The 14831-nt window shown below is 53.1% G+C and overlaps 2 protein-coding genes across 5 annotated transcripts; both read left to right on the top strand.

Annotated features, from left to right (window-relative positions):
* Positions 1-22: 22 nt before the first annotated feature.
* On the top strand, positions 23-3979 carry ZBTB22 (zinc finger and BTB domain containing 22). Of its 2 annotated transcripts, none has more exons than XM_027126945.1 (2): positions 23-506; positions 1393-3979. In XM_027126945.1, the coding sequence occupies exons 1-2, from the start codon at positions 174-176 to the stop codon at positions 3370-3372; spliced, it is 2313 nt and encodes a 770-aa protein (XP_026982746.1). In that variant the 5' UTR covers positions 23-173; the 3' UTR covers positions 3373-3979. The 2 variants fall into 2 exon arrangements, with proteins under 2 accessions (XP_026982746.1, XP_026982747.1); XM_027126946.1 differs by lacking the exon at positions 23-506 and adding an exon at positions 654-730.
* Positions 3980-4108: 129 nt separating this feature from the next.
* TAPBP (TAP binding protein) lies at positions 4109-14500 on the top strand. Of its 3 annotated transcripts, none has more exons than XM_027126955.1 (8): positions 4109-4390; positions 4523-4693; positions 4927-5187; positions 11190-11588; positions 11991-12332; positions 12423-12512; positions 12646-12683; positions 13376-14500. In XM_027126955.1, exons 1-8 carry the CDS (start codon positions 4354-4356, stop codon positions 13385-13387), a joined length of 1350 nt encoding a protein of 449 aa, XP_026982756.1. In that variant the 5' UTR covers positions 4109-4353; the 3' UTR covers positions 13388-14500. The 3 variants fall into 3 exon arrangements, with proteins under 3 accessions (XP_026982756.1, XP_026982755.1, XP_026982757.1); XM_027126954.1 differs by having other exon boundaries at positions 12423-12518; XM_027126956.1 differs by lacking the exon at positions 12423-12512.
* The last annotated feature ends 331 nt before the right edge of the window (positions 14501-14831 follow it).

Below are 14831 nucleotides of genomic sequence, written 5' to 3'. Positions count from 1 at the left end.
CCTTGTCCTGCTCTCACCAGCTGGTGATTGGCATGAGCTGTTCTCTGGCTCAGGGTTAGCCGTTCCCCCGGGATAGCCCTGGATCTGCCCTTTCCAGCTGCCTTCAGCACGCCTCTCGCGGAGTTTTTCTCGCCCTCAGGCCTTCTCCTTGCTGTCTGCCAGGCGCTGAAAAAATGTACTTCAGCCTCCTGAACGCGCTTTACTTTCTCACTTCGAGCGGTAGCAGTAAAAAGGCCAATCACGGGCCGACTCAAGGTTATTTAGCCAATCCAGGCCCGGAGGTAGGGGGCGGGGTTTCAGGGGGACTGTCAGAAGCTGGGAGACCGGGGCGATTAGATCCCGCAAACCCGCTAATGGCCACAGCTCAGGGGCGGAGCCCAGGCAGCGACGGCCTAGACCCATCGCCAATGGGAAGAGGCAGGCTTACCGAATTAAAGGGGAATGAGAACTTCGGCCGAACCGAGTCCTGCGTCCTCAGCGGCGGAAAGAGACCTGGTACCCTTAAGGTGGAAGGAAGAAGCTGTTCTTTAAAGGAGAAGTGGCCGAGTCGGCCGAGTATTGCCCAGCGGGTCGGGCGGGGTTCCCGCCTGTGCCTTTAAAGCCTGAGGGGCGGGAGGCGGAGCGGAGGCGGAGGGCGGAGGGAGTCGGCGCAAGATGGCGGCGGGAGGGGCCCAGGCTGCGGCTCTGGCCGCCGAGTGAGGGGCGGGGGGGCCCGGGGGCGCGCGGCCCGGTAAGCGGGGACGCGCGGGGTTGGGGGGCGCCTTCCGGGTGGGAGAGGAGGTCGAAGTAGCGCTTGGGGCGGAGCAGAAGGGGGCGGGGTCCGATGTGGGCGGGGGTAGATAAGGGGCGGAGCCCAAAAGCCATGGGCGGGTCTTGAGGTGGGCGGGGCCTAAATGGGCGGGGTTGGGGATAACTGGGGGCAAGGTGCGTGGCCTGCGAGAGAGCCGTGGGGTGGGGGGGCACGGCCTAAAGGGAAGTGGAGAGAGGGGTGGTTTTCAACACCAGAGCCAACCTGCCCCCCTCCCAAGAAAAGGGTACAAAACCCCAGAAAGGTAAATTTTGGAAAGTCAGGTTCTCAGGCAAATGGGAATTTCTGAGGGGAGGCACCCCACTCCCCAAGAGCACCTTATTTCTGTAACGTCCGAGGAAAGATCACTGGATTTGGAGTTAGGACACCTGCATTTGTGGGTGCTGCCACTTAATGGTGTAACCTTGGATAATCTCTTAATCTTTCTGAGCCTCAGTTTCCTCATCTGTCAAATGGAGTTGAAAGGAATACCTACCTTATAGTGTCACTGTGGGGAGTTACTCAGATAATGTGTGAACATGTTTTTAAACTGTAAAGGGCTGTGTCATTATGGGTTGTTATCATTCTTCTCTCTTTCTTTCCAGAGACCCCCCCGGCCGCCCTCCTCCTTCCCTTGTTCCTGTGGCTGGGGGGGTACCCCTTCCCTCCACACCATGGAGCCATCTCCCCTGTCTCCCAGCGGGGCAGCACTCCCCCTGCCTCTATCGCTGGCCCCACCACCACTGCCCCTGCCTGCAGCGGCAGTAGTGCACGTGTCCTTCCCCGAGGTGACCAGTGCCCTCTTGGAGTCTCTCAATCAGCAGCGGCTGCAGGGCCAGCTCTGTGATGTGTCCATCCGAGTGCAGGGACGGGAGTTCAGGGCTCATCGTGCTGTCCTGGCTGCCTCTTCCCCTTACTTCCACGACCAGGTCCTACTCAAGGGCATGACCTCCATCTCGCTGCCTAGCGTCATGGACCCAGGCGCCTTCGAGACTGTCTTGGCTTCAGCTTATACTGGTCGCCTCAGCATGGCCGCTGCTGACATTGTCAACTTCCTCACAGTGGGGTCTGTGCTCCAAATGTGGCACATCGTGGATAAGTGCACTGAACTCCTCCGAGAGGGCCGGGCCTCAGCCACCACCACCACCATCACCACTGCTGCAGCCACATCGGTCACTGTCCCTGGTGCTGGGGTCACCTCAGGGAGTGGGGGCACCGTGGCCCCTGCCACTGTGGGATCCGTACGCTTCCATGCCTCCAGCCGGGCCAGTGAGAATCAGTCCCCCAGCAGCAGCAACTATTTCAGCCCTCGGGAGTCCACTGATTTCTCATCTTCCTCCCAGGAGGCTTTTGCAGCTTCTGCAGTGGGCAGTAGGGAGCGTCAAGGAGGTGGCCCTGTATTCCCCGCCCCTGTGGTTGGCAGTGGGGGGGCTACCTCTGGGAAGCTGCTGCTGGAGGCAGATGAGCTGTGTGATGACGGTGGGGATGGGAGGGGTGCAGTGGTCCCTGGGGCTGGGCTCCGCCGGCCCACCTACGCACCCCCCAGCATTGTGCCGCAGAAACACTGGGTATATGTGAAACGGGGTGGAAACTGCCCAGCACCAGCGCCCCTCGTTCCCCAAGACCCAGACCTGGAAGAGGATGAGGAGGAGGAAGACTTGGTGTTGACCTGTGAGGATGATGAAGATGAAGAGCTGGGGGGTGGCTCCGGGGTGCCACCAGGGGGAGGATCTGAGGCTACCCTTAGCATAAGTGATGTCCGGACCCTGTCTGAGCCTCCAGACAAGGGAGAGGAGCAGGTCAATTTCTGTGAGTCCTCCAATGACTTTGGCCCCTATGAAGGTGGGGGTCCTGGGGCAGGGCTTGATGATTCAGGGGGACCAACCCCTTCCTCCTATGCTCCCTCCCATCCTTCGAGGCCCCTGCTTCCACTGGACATGCAAGGCAACCAGATCCTGGTCTTCCCATCCTCTTCATCCTCCTCCTCCTCCTCACAGGCTCCAGGCCAGCCACCAGGGAACCAAGCTGAACATGGGGCAGTGACCCTGGGGAGCACATCGGCAGGGGCCCTGGGCATGCCGGGTGGCACCGGCGGGACTCCTGGAGGGACAGGCAGTGGGGATGGAAATAAGATCTTTCTGTGCCACTGCGGAAAGGCCTTCTCCCACAAGAGCATGCGAGATCGCCATGTGAACATGCACCTCAACCTGCGGCCCTTTGATTGCCCCGTGTGCAACAAAAAGTTCAAGATGAAGCATCACCTGACAGAGCACATGAAGACACACACAGGCCTCAAGCCCTACGAGTGCGGCGTCTGCGCCAAGAAGTTCATGTGGCGAGACAGTTTCATGCGCCATCGGGGACATTGTGAGCGCCGGCACCGCCTAGGCGGCGGGGGCGGGGCCGGACCCGGACCCGGGGGGACCACCGGGCCAGCCTTGCAGCCCAAGAGAGAGTCCCCCGGCGGCGGGGGCAGCGGCGACGAGGCGAGTGGGGCCACGCCCCCGTCCAGTCGACGGGTCTGGTCCCCGCCCAGCGTACACAAGGTGGAGATGGGCTTCAGTGGGGGCGGAGGAGCAAACTGAAGAGGCGAGCTACTGGGGGTAGCTTTCCGGGAAGAGGGATTAGGGATCACTAGCCAGGGGCGCTGTGGCCCGTAGGTGATCTCCCAACACACTTACTGTCTTCCTATCTCTATGGACTTGTATATATTCTGGAGAGGGAACCGCCTCGCACCATGGGCCACCCCTTTCTACTCCTCAGCCCCTCCTCCCTAAAGTATCACCGGAACTCAGCCCTTCCTTCCCTTCAGATGGGTACACTGAAGCCCCAGCTCCCGAGTAGGGTGCAAGTGGTGGGGGGGGAGGGAGGGAGAGGGGACTTGTTGAGCATCCTGGAGTCGCTGGGTCGAGGGTCAGGTGGTTGTAGTCTGTACCTGAAGTCTGTGTTTGCGTAGTTGTGGGGACCAGGACTTTGAGCCCCACCCTTGTCCTAGAACATACCCTGCCCCCCAAAAGGATGTGCCCCTTATTTCTACCCTAATCCCTCTTCCTCCACCTTGGGGGTCCCCCACCTCCATTCTCACTGGGGAGTGGGGGAGTGGAGACAAGGAGTAAGTCGTAGGAGTACAAGGGTTTTATTTTAAGTCTTATTTTTTTTAAACGGTGATTAAAATATTTATTGGTCATTTCATTTGCCTTCCCGACAACCCCTATGTGTTTGCTGGGGACCTGGCCCAGGTCGGGGAAGGTGGAGTAAGGGTTCTCAGGGAAGTGGATTCGGGGTTGGGGTGGACAGGAGGGGGTGCCTCTGGTGTGGGAAGGCTCCCGGACTCTGTGGTGCTGGGTGGTTCAGGAGGGCTGGGCGGGGCTGAGTTCCCCAGATCAGAACTGGAGAGGATGTTCCGGGATCCCTGCCCAGCCGGCGGAGGAAGCACCTGCCTCCCCCGAGCCTTCCCCTAGCCGGAGCGGAGATTTCCTCCGCCCCTCCTGCCGGCCTTTGGAGGAAAGTGAAAGTGAAAGTTAAAGGGGGAAAGCCGGCTTCGGAGCTGAGAAGATCGCGGCGCCATGAAGCCTCTGTCCCTGCTCCTCGCTGTGGCTCTGGGTGAGCGAACCCCGCGACTCTTAGCCTAGGGAAGCGGTGGGAGGTGACTGCCACCACGTCTGGGGGTGGGGTGGAGGAGGTCGGGTCACCTGACGTTGGGGCCGTCCCCTCACTCGCGCCCATACCCCCCAGGCACGGCGACCGTCGTCTCGGCGGGACCCGCAGTGATAGAGTGCTGGTTCGTGGAGGATGCGGGCGGGGGCCGGTTGTCCAAGAAACCCTCTGCACTGCTGCTGCGCCAGAGCTCGGAGAGCCCACCTCCCCGGCCGGACCTCGACCCAGAGCGCTACCTCAAAGTGCATGGTGAGTCATGCTGGACTCGCTCCCAACTCTGTCGCCTCCACCGAAACCCCCTGCTCTTTAGGTCTCACAGTGACCTCGGGCCTCAGTTTCCCCCTCTGTAAAATGAAACTGGATCACTTTTAAATCTCTCGCTACCGGGTAGTCTGTACCTTTAAAATTCCCTGGACGCTGCTCTCCCCTCCCCTTTCCTGGCGGAGATTCTACTGCAGCAACTTCTCTCTCTGTGCTCACAGACCCCGCGGGCACCCTCCTGGCCGCCTTCAGGCGATACCCGCGGGACGCCCCCGCGCCACGCTGCGAAATGAGCCACTACGTCCCGCTTCCTGCCTCGGCGATCTGGCTCAGCGGCTTGACCCCGGAGCAGAGCTGCCCGCGGGCCCTGGATGGGAGGTGGCTCATGGTCAGCATGTCCAGCCCGGTCCTCAGCCTCTCCAGCCTCCTTCGACCACAGTCCGAGCCTCAGCCGGAGCCTGCTCTCATCACCATGGCAACAGGTAGCTACCGAGGGGAAGTAGAGATAAACGGGTAGATTCTAAGGGTCCAGATCAGCCGTTAACTCGCTATGTGGACTTGAGCGAGTCATTTCCCTAGTCGGGTCTCAGTTTCTTTATTTATAAATCGAGGCAGTTCAGCTGAAGTTAAGATGTCTCTACCGGTTCTTCTAGTCCCAGCCTAGTTTAAACAAAAGTGCGGTTTGGGGCGGGGCTTTGGAGCCAGGCGGGGGTTCCTGACACCCGACCTTAAGAAACTCGCTAGGCGACAGAGTTGGGAGGGTCTCAGAAACAGGAACTTTTGCACCTTTCCTCCTAGATCTTGCTAGGCTCCCCCACATTTGCGGTTCACCCAGTTTAAAAAAACAGCCTTCGCGCCCCACCCGCGCCCACATCCGGCACTGCGGCAACCAGCAAAGCGCAGGCTCTTGAGCTCTAGCGCGTCGACCTCCCTTGACAGACCCTTCCCTATGGCGCGTGATGATGCCCTGACTCTGTGGTCACCGAATGGTGGGCTTGAGTGCGTGGAAGGGAAGCGGCAGATCTAATGGTTCCCGCTGCAAGGGCCACTTACTGCATTGTGTGACGCAGTTTGAGGCCCAGGGGTCGGGCACCTTGCTGGGCTGGGGCGCAGGGAGGGAGTGGGCCGATAAAGCAAGAATGGGGAAGATATGACCGGGATTTGGGATTTCTCGGAGGTCTTCTCGAGAGGGTAGGTAGGATATTAACAGAGTCCTCGGCTTCCTTCAGTCTTGTGCGATTTTATGGAAACAATACAGCCTGACCGGCTGGTCAACCCCAGCCGAGCCCTACACCCTCCCTTCCCCAGTACCTTCTCCCTGCCACCCTCATCACTGAGAGAGAATCACCCACGGGGCTCAGCACCCACCCTGAAACCCTCACATCTGCCTACACCTCCATTCTTAGTCCCCAGACCTCGCTGTGGGCAGGGGCAGAGGCAAACTGCTCCTTGTGGGGACAGTAGCTCTCTCTAGTGGGTAGGAATATTTCCCAGGCTGTTGGCTTCACAAGGTGGGGTGAGAATGTCCTTTTCTCTCTGAATATGCTTTTCCAACTGTAAAATGTGGATGGTTATTTCCCATCTGCCTTCCCATTGTTGTAAAAATCAAGCGAGACACTTTGTTAATTTATTCACTGATTAAATATTTATTATCACCAAGAATAAATTAGGGCCCAGTAGTTCTCAGTCCAGGCTGCAAATAAGAATCCTTTTGGAGGTTATACTGAAATCTGAGTTTTATTCCAGATGAATTAAATCAGAACCTCTGGGTGGCCTTGGTTACTTTTAAGGGTCACAAAGGTGATCGGATGTAGAGTCTACTCTCAGGAAGGTTCCCATCAGATTTGTCTTGGGTAATTGTAGAGTAGAAAGTGACTTGGACCGTAAAAGAAGTGCAGATAGGGAGCCATGGGCGTGTGCCCAGGAGAGAAAATTATTGCATCTCACCCACCACCAGGGGTGAAAACTAGTTGCTGTGTTCAGCCCTCCTTTTCAAGCATTCCTACTTGATTAGGGATTTAAGAATGTGAAAGTTGTTGTTTCAATGTAAAGTTAAAAATGAACTCTTTCCAGGGTCACAGATCATCAGTAATTTTGCTAGTATGCATTTATCTTTCATTTCTTACCAAATTAGTTGTCAAATACTCTAAAATGTTTCTTGAGAAATATACTTTTGTAATATACTTGTGTGTATAGTATTTAATTCTCATCGTTCTTTTAAAATTGTTATAGAAAGTTTCAATGACACACTAAAGTAGAGAACAGTAAAATGAACCCCCCATATACCCATTATCTACTTGTATAGTTATTACATTTTACCAAATTGTTTTACCTATCCTCCCCCAAACTTCTGTTCTTTTTTGGAAGTATTTTTAAGTATATCCCATCGTATTATTTTACTCATAAGTACTTCAGTAAGCATCTCTATCATATAAGGACTTTAACAACCCCCCCCCACACACAATAGCATTATCATACCTAACAAAACAAACAATAATTCCTTAGTATCATTTAACTCCTGGCTCATATTAAATTTCTCCCGATTGTCTCAATGATGTTATTTTACAGTCTGTTTGCTTCAGTCAGGGTAAAAAAGAGGTCTATATATTCTATTTGGTTGTTGCAGCTGCTTGGACTGGCAAAACAAAATATAAACCAGGGGGCTTAAACAACAGGAATTTATTTTCTCAGTTTTGGAGGCTAGAAGTCCAAGATCAAGTCCAAGATCAAGGTGCTAGCAGGGCTGTTGTCTGGTGAGAACTCTCCCCTTGTGGTTACAGATGGCTGCCTTCTGGCTGTGTCCCCACGTGGAGGGGAGAGAGAGAGCTGCGGTGTTTCTTCCTCTTCTTATAAGGGCACCAGCTCTATCGGGTTAGGGCCTACCTTTATGACCTCATTAACTTTATCACCTCCTCCTAGTCCCTATCTCCAAATACAGTCACATTGTGGGTTAAGGCTTCAACATTTGAATTGGGGGAGGGAGAACCACAGACATTCAGTCTATAACAGTTTTGTCTCTCTTTTTTAAAAAATTTATTTATTTTTGGTTGCCTTGGGTCTTCGTTGCTGCATGCGGGCTTTCTCTAGTTGCAGTGAGTGGGGGCTACTCTTCATTGCGGTGTGCGGGCTTCTCGTTGCGGTGGCTTCTCTTGTGGAGCATGGGCTCTAGGCACGCGGGCTTCAGTAGTTGTGGCTCACGGTCTCTAGAGTGCAGGTTCAGTAGTTGTGGCACATGGGCTTAGTTGCTCCGTGGCATGTGGGATCTTCCTGGACCAGGGATCGAATCCTTGTCCCCTGAATTGACAGGCGAATTCTTAACCACTGCGCCACCAGGGAGGTCCCAGTTTTGTCTCTTAAGTCTCTTTTATTTGTAATTGCCCCACCCCTTTAAATGCTATTGATTTGTCATTTGTTCTGTAGAAGTTCCCACATTCTATATTTGGCCAATTGTTTCCTCATCCTGTCATTTCCTTTGTTCCTTTTCCCTCCATATTTCCTATATATTGGTAGTTAGAGCTAGAGGCTTGATTAGATTTGGGTTTAAATTTTTTCAGTTATATATATATATATATATATATATATATATATATATATACACACATATATATATATATATAGTACGCGGGCCTCTCACTGCTGTGGCCTCTCCCGTTGCGGAGCACAGGCTCCAGACGCGCAGGCTCAACGGACATGGCTCACGGGCCTAGCCACTCCTTGGCATGTGGGATCTTCCCGGACCGGGGCGCGAATCCATGTCCCCTGCATCGGCAGGTGGACTCTCAACCACTGCACCACCAGGGAAGCCCCAGTAATATTTTATAATAGTTTTTACCATTCACTTTTTAACAGAAAAGCATAAGCCTATATAATACAAGCTGCAAAACAGGTAGAAATTTCCTTACCAACAGGTTCTGGCCCTGTTGTGTTTACATTTGTATTTTTACAGAGTCCAGGTTGTGGGATGCAGGTCTAAAATTGCTTCATAATCCCATATTAAAGAGCACTGTTAGCTTAAGGTTGAACTGTAAAACCTTTAGGTTTTGTTTATTAATCCTACAGATTGATTCTTACAATTCAAAACTGTATTTTTGGATTTTAATAAACTAAATGAAATTGCTTACTTTTTTTTACTCTATTGAACAAAAACAATCCCATGAAGTTCAGAGAAGTTTAACCTTATAGGCCTTAGAAGCTAGGATTAAAAATTACACAAAAAAAGGGGGGGCTTCCCCGGTGGCGCAGTGGTTGAGAGTCCACCTGCCGATGCAGGGGACACGGGTTCATTACCCGGTCCGGGAAGATCCCACATGCCGCGGAGCGGCTAGGCCCGTGAGCCATGGCCGCTGAGCCTGCGCGTCCGGAGCCTGTGCTCTGCAACGGGAGAGGCCACAGCAGTGAGAGGCCCGCGTACCGCAAAAGAAAAAAAAAAAAAATAACCACAAGAGAAAAAAATTGCTTCTACCTGGAAGACCCAGACATTTCTGGCAGTGGAACAGATCTGAAGGACATGAAGTAGTTAGATGTTGGAGAAAATGGGGGAGGGACATTAGAAACTGAAGGAACCAAAGCAAAGAAAAGCCCAGTGACTAGAGTTTCTGCTGGTCGCAAGAAAGGGATTCTATGTGGCTGGTTCTTAGGGTGCAAGAGAAGTCTGGAAAGATGGGTTGGGGGCTGGATTACCAAGTACTGTGAAAGCTGGAGTTTATAAATGATAGTGAACCATCAGGAGTTTTGTGTGTGTGTGTGTGTGTGTGTGTGTGTGTGTGCGCGTGCCATTTTTCCAAAAGCCTGTTATTTTACTTGATTCCTACAAAAGGTGGCAAGGATTAGATCATTGGACTAATGGGGAAAATAGAGATTAAGTCCTTTTCCCAAGATACCCAGCAAGTCCATCATGATGATGATGACAGTAATGAAAATAGTAACAGCTAAGCATTTTCTATATGCCAGCTCCTGTTCTAAGCACTTTATAGGCATAATCTTATTTATTCCTCTCAACAACCGTAAGAACTAGGTACTGATGTTATTCCCATGTCACAGATGAAGATATATGAGACACAGAGCAGTTAGGTAATTTGCCCAGGGACACACAACTTGTAAGAAGCAGGGCTAGGAATTGAACCCGGGCCATCTAGCTCCAGCGTGTGCCTTTAGTTGCTGGCTTCCTAGGTAGCTGGGATTTTTAAACAGGCAAGTGCCCAGATCAGACTTGTAGCCATGCTATTTGGTTTCAGTGTGGAGGATGAAATGAAAGGGAGAGAGATACTGATAGAGGATAGGGAGACCTGAGAGGAGGCTGTTGTAATTGTCCAAATGTATATTGATAAGAACTTGAGTAGGAAACATGTAAGATCTATTTGGGAGACAGAATTAGGGCCTGGTGGGGAGAGCACATAGCACATTATATTTGGCAATCTGTCTCCTACACAATTTGAAGGCAGGGGCTGCCTGTCTTGTTTACCACTCTCGTCAACCGTGAACATCCTAGGTGCTCAATAAATATTAGTTGAATGAATTAATTAGAAGAAGGAGTCTTAGGGACTCCAAATGCTTGCCTTTAGCGCCTGGGGGCTGGTGGTGATCATTGGTCAAGGCAGGTGAGATGGGCATTGGAGCCGAGTGGGGAAATGTTCTAGAGATGCTATTGAGTTGGGGCACGTTACATTTGTCTGGCAGATGGTTGGCTGTAATCACAGCAAACACTTTTGTAGTCATACTGTGTTCCAGGCACTGTTCTAAGCAGCTTTCATATATAGATGTCTTTGTTATCCAGAATCAGGAACTGCATACGTCTGAGTAGCAGGTGTTAAATGATTTAACCTTCACTACAACCTCATGGGATAGGTACTATCATCGTTATTATCCCTATTTAGGAGATTCAGAAAGTGAAGAGTAAAGTGACTGTTCCAAGGCCATATAAATAGCTGCAGAGTGGGGATTAACCAGGGCAGCCAGGCTCCAGGCACTCAACCAGCATATACTGCCTCAGTAGATCACAGATGTCTGTGTTCAGGTCTAGTCTAGAGCCAGAACCTTCCAGAGTCAGTAAATACTCTGCATAGCACCATAGGGTTGACAGTCATGAATCATCACTTCTTCACCAGCAAACCAAGAAGGGCCTGGCTCTTCAAAGGTGGGCGTGGAGGCTGGTGGGCTGGTTCAGGTTGTGTCAGGGCACACTCAGATCCCGCTGACCCCAGAGCTGGTGCAGCACGGGCTGTGTGTTCCGAGCAGCCTTCAAGGGCTGTACCCACTCACTGCCTCTATTCACCGTGAGACCTCTCTGCTCACTCTGAGTCTCACTGGGTCCCACCCAGTCCCAGGGCAAAGGGGATTTGCAGGGAGGGCTGGAAGATGGTGAGTGTCAGAAAGGTGTCAGAGGGGTGGGTAAATTAGAGTCGAGTCCCCCCCGTAACTCCATTTCTCTATTTTATTCTCTTTCTTCCTCTCCCCCTCCCCACCTTCCTCTCCTCATCTTCCTCAGCTGTGCTGACTGTCCTCACTCACACCCCCACCCCTCGCATCCGATTGGGACAAGATGCCCTGCTGGACCTGAGCTTCGCCTACTCGCCCCCCACCCCCAAGGCTGCTACCTCTCTGGCCCCAGGTCCCCCTCCCTTTGGGCTGGAATGGCGACGCCAGCACCTGGGTAAGGGGCACCTGATGCTGGCTGCGACTCCTGGGCTGAGTGGGCAAATGCCAGCTGCCCGAGAGGGGGCGGTGGCATTTGCTGCTTGGGATGATGATGAGCCCTTGGGGCCGTGGACCGGAAATGGGACCTTCTGGCTGCCTGCAGTGCAGCCCTTCCAGGAGGGCACCTATCTGGCTACTGTACACCTGCCATACCTACAAGGGCAGACCACCCTGGAGCTTGCCGTACAGAGTGAGTGAGGGGACAGGGGTCTCTGTGGGTAGAGGGTGATCACTGGGATTATGGGGACACCATGATGGGGGAAGGATGGTGGAGAAAAGGGTGCTGGGTGAGTAGAGGGAGACAGATTGGGGGTCCCTGAGAGTCAGGGGGGCAATGGGTAGAGGGTCCCTGGGAATCTGAGCGGCTTTGGGATGAAGGTTCCCAAATCTGAGGGAGTAGGGGTCGCTGAGAATGGGGGCTTTGGCATGGAGATTCCTGTGAAACACCAATGGAGAGATGGCAGGTTCCCCATCCTGGGAGGAGAAAACCCAAACCCCTCAGTATTGGGGAAGCCAGAGGGCACACTGAGGGCCTCTGAGAGAGGACGGTGTAGATTGATTCCCTCATGCTGCTTTCTTACTCTCTCCCCAGAGCCCCCCAAGGTGACCCTGACACCAGCACCTCTTATATGGGCTGCCCCCAGGGAGGCACCCCCGGAGCTGCTCTGCCTCGTGTCCCACTTCTACCCCTCCGAGGGCCTGGAGGTGGAGTGGGAGCTCTGGGGTGGCCCAGAGGGTCGCTTTCAGAAGGCCGAGGGGCAGAGGTGGCTCTCCGCCCTAAGCCATCACTCAGATGGCTCCGTGAGCCTCTCTGCACACCTGCAGCCACCCCCAGTCACCACCGGGCAGCATGGGGCACGCTATGCCTGTCGTGTCCACCACCCCAGCCTGCCCGCCTTGGGGCGCAGCGCCGAGGTAACCCTGCAGGTAGCTGGTAAGAGCCTGAAATATGGAGAAATGGGGAAGGGTGTGGGGAGAGGTGCCTGGGAATTTCAGACTCATTCTTGCTCCTTCTGCCTGCCAGGTCTCTCTGGGCCCTCTCTGGAGGATGGCGTAGGCCTCTTCCTGTCTGCCTTTCTCCTCCTTGGGCTCATCAACGTGCTGGGCTGGGCCGGTGAGTGTAAGTCCCACCCAGGCTGGGACCCTTGACTGGCAGACATTCTCTTCCTCCTCCCAGAAGAAGTCTGACACCCATCCCTCTGCCCTTCTACTGCCCCATTCCATCCCTTCTAAATTTCTCTCCACAGCTGCCTACCTGGCAACTTCCAAGGATTCAGTGGAAAAGGTAACAACACTCTACCTTCCTTTATTTTTCCCTTCTCATTTTATCCCCTCTGCCCAACTCCTCACCCAGGAGGGAGGCTGCTGGCTTGGTGGGCAGAACCCAGACTTGGAATTCACACAGACCTGCATTAAATCCTGCCATCTCAAACATGCTACACCTCAGTTTCCTTGGGTGTAGGGGGAAAAAAACTGCTTAGGCAGTGCTGTCCAATAGAATTATAATGCAAACCACATACGTAAATTTAAATATATAATCTAGGGACTGCTTTAAAAAGGTAAAGAGATATCTAATAATCCAAAATGTTATCGTGGCAACATGTCATCAGTATAAGAAATTATAGTGTTTTTTCCATTCTAAGTCCTCAAAAACAGGAGTTTATTTTAAACTGGCAGCACACCTGAATTTGGACTAGCCACATTTCAAATGCTCAACAGACACAAGTGGGTGGTGGCTACCCTTTCGGCCAGCAGAGCCTCAGAGGGCTCTTGGAATGATTAAAAGAGAAAGGGCATCTCCTCTGGAAGATGCAGGAGCAAAAGCACTTGGCACAGTGCCAGGCTTAAAACACATAGAAAATGTTAGCCTCTATCATCTGCCATCCTCTGTGCCCATGATGTTCATTTGTCTCTGGATTGACCATGAGCACTTCACCCTGCCCTGAATTCCTCACCTCCTTTTTACTTCTCTTCCAGAAAACACAGTGAGGCCAACTCACCACCATCCTGGGGAAGCCACCATCATCTCTGGTCTGAGCCACTGTAGTAACTCCCCCAAATTGTATACCCTTGGTTCGTGCCCCCTCCAGTCTCTCTCCAGTGAGCAGCTGCTTTCTGAAAAGACAAAAGACATTCATCACCTTCTTAGGGCTCTAGAGCAGCAGTTATCAAAATTTTTGTTCTCAGGACCTCTTAAAAATTATCAAGGACCCTACAGAGCTTTTGCTTATGTGGGTTATAAACTATAGGTATTTATTGTACTAGAACTTAAAACTGAGAACAATTTAATACACAGAAAGACACAAGCACACGTTCCATTAGCTGTGGGGACGATGTCAATACACGTCATGTAGCTTCAGGAAAACACTGTACGTTTTTTAGAGAATGAGAATGAGAATGAAAAGGCAAATAACAGTTTGCGATTGTTATGAAAATAGCCCAAACTTCGCATACCCCCTGAAATAGTCTCAGGGACCTCTGGGACAGAAACGGGTGCTCGAGAGGCAAAATCCATTCTTCTTGTCCTGGCTTGTGTATCCCTGAGCTCCAGCCACTGCTTACCTCTTCAAGCCCGCCTCGTGCTCTCTCCGGCCCTCTTCTCAATGCTTATCACACCTACGGCTGATCCTTTTCTTCAATAGCCTCCCACCCTCCCTGGGTCCCAGAGCGCTGTTCCCTCTGCCTGGTCCATCCTCGCCCTTCCTGGGCTCCAGACCAGGTCAGCCTTGTCATTCCCTCAGATCGCCGCGTGTCCCTCTTGTGCGGTTCACCACGGTTGTATTTAAGTGATTGTGCGAGTCGTTGTTAAATGCTTGTCTCCCTGCCCGGACTGTCGTCTCCTCGAAGGCGAGGATGAGCCTGTCCGTCCCCTGGTGTATCCCCCGCGCCGGCACAAGGCCTGGCGCCCGCTGGAGGGCGCTCAATATAAGAAGTTAGTCTTTTTGCGTCCTAAGAATTCAAAAGCAGGTGTTGGATCAAATAACTATTGGAGGAAGGAAGCAGCGGCTCGGCTTAGGGACCTCCGAAGGTCGGGACGGTCGGCCAGACTGACGCGGGGAGCGGGTCTAATCGTATGGGAATAAACTTGTTCAGTGCTTCCAACGGGTGCCTTAGTTCTTCCCCAGGGATCCCCTTTGCAAGCGCGAGAACACTTCCAATCGCGTGTGGTTCCTTCCAACGACCCCGCCTCTCAAATGCCTCGGCTGCACCCAATCCCCCTTCGGAACTGATTGGGGTCGGGCGCCACTAATGGCGGACAGGACGCCCTCAAGCAGCCGGCCCTAGAGGGGTGACAGTACGTGAACCGAGATCCAGGCCCTGGCGTCGGAAACCCCCGAGCGCCGAGTCCCTAACCGGACGTGGCGGCTTCCTGCTCCGCCCCTTTCCGAGGGGGCGGGAACCCAGGGCTCTCAGGAAAAGCCGGAGTGGATTT

Source organism: Aethalodelphis obliquidens, unplaced genomic scaffold (genome assembly GCF_003676395.1).
Source record: "Aethalodelphis obliquidens isolate GAN/ISIS:26980383/991018 unplaced genomic scaffold, ASM367639v1 scaffold31, whole genome shotgun sequence".
NCBI lineage: Eukaryota > Metazoa > Chordata > Mammalia > Artiodactyla > Delphinidae > Aethalodelphis > Aethalodelphis obliquidens.
This window is presented reverse-complemented; position numbering and strand designations above follow the sequence as displayed.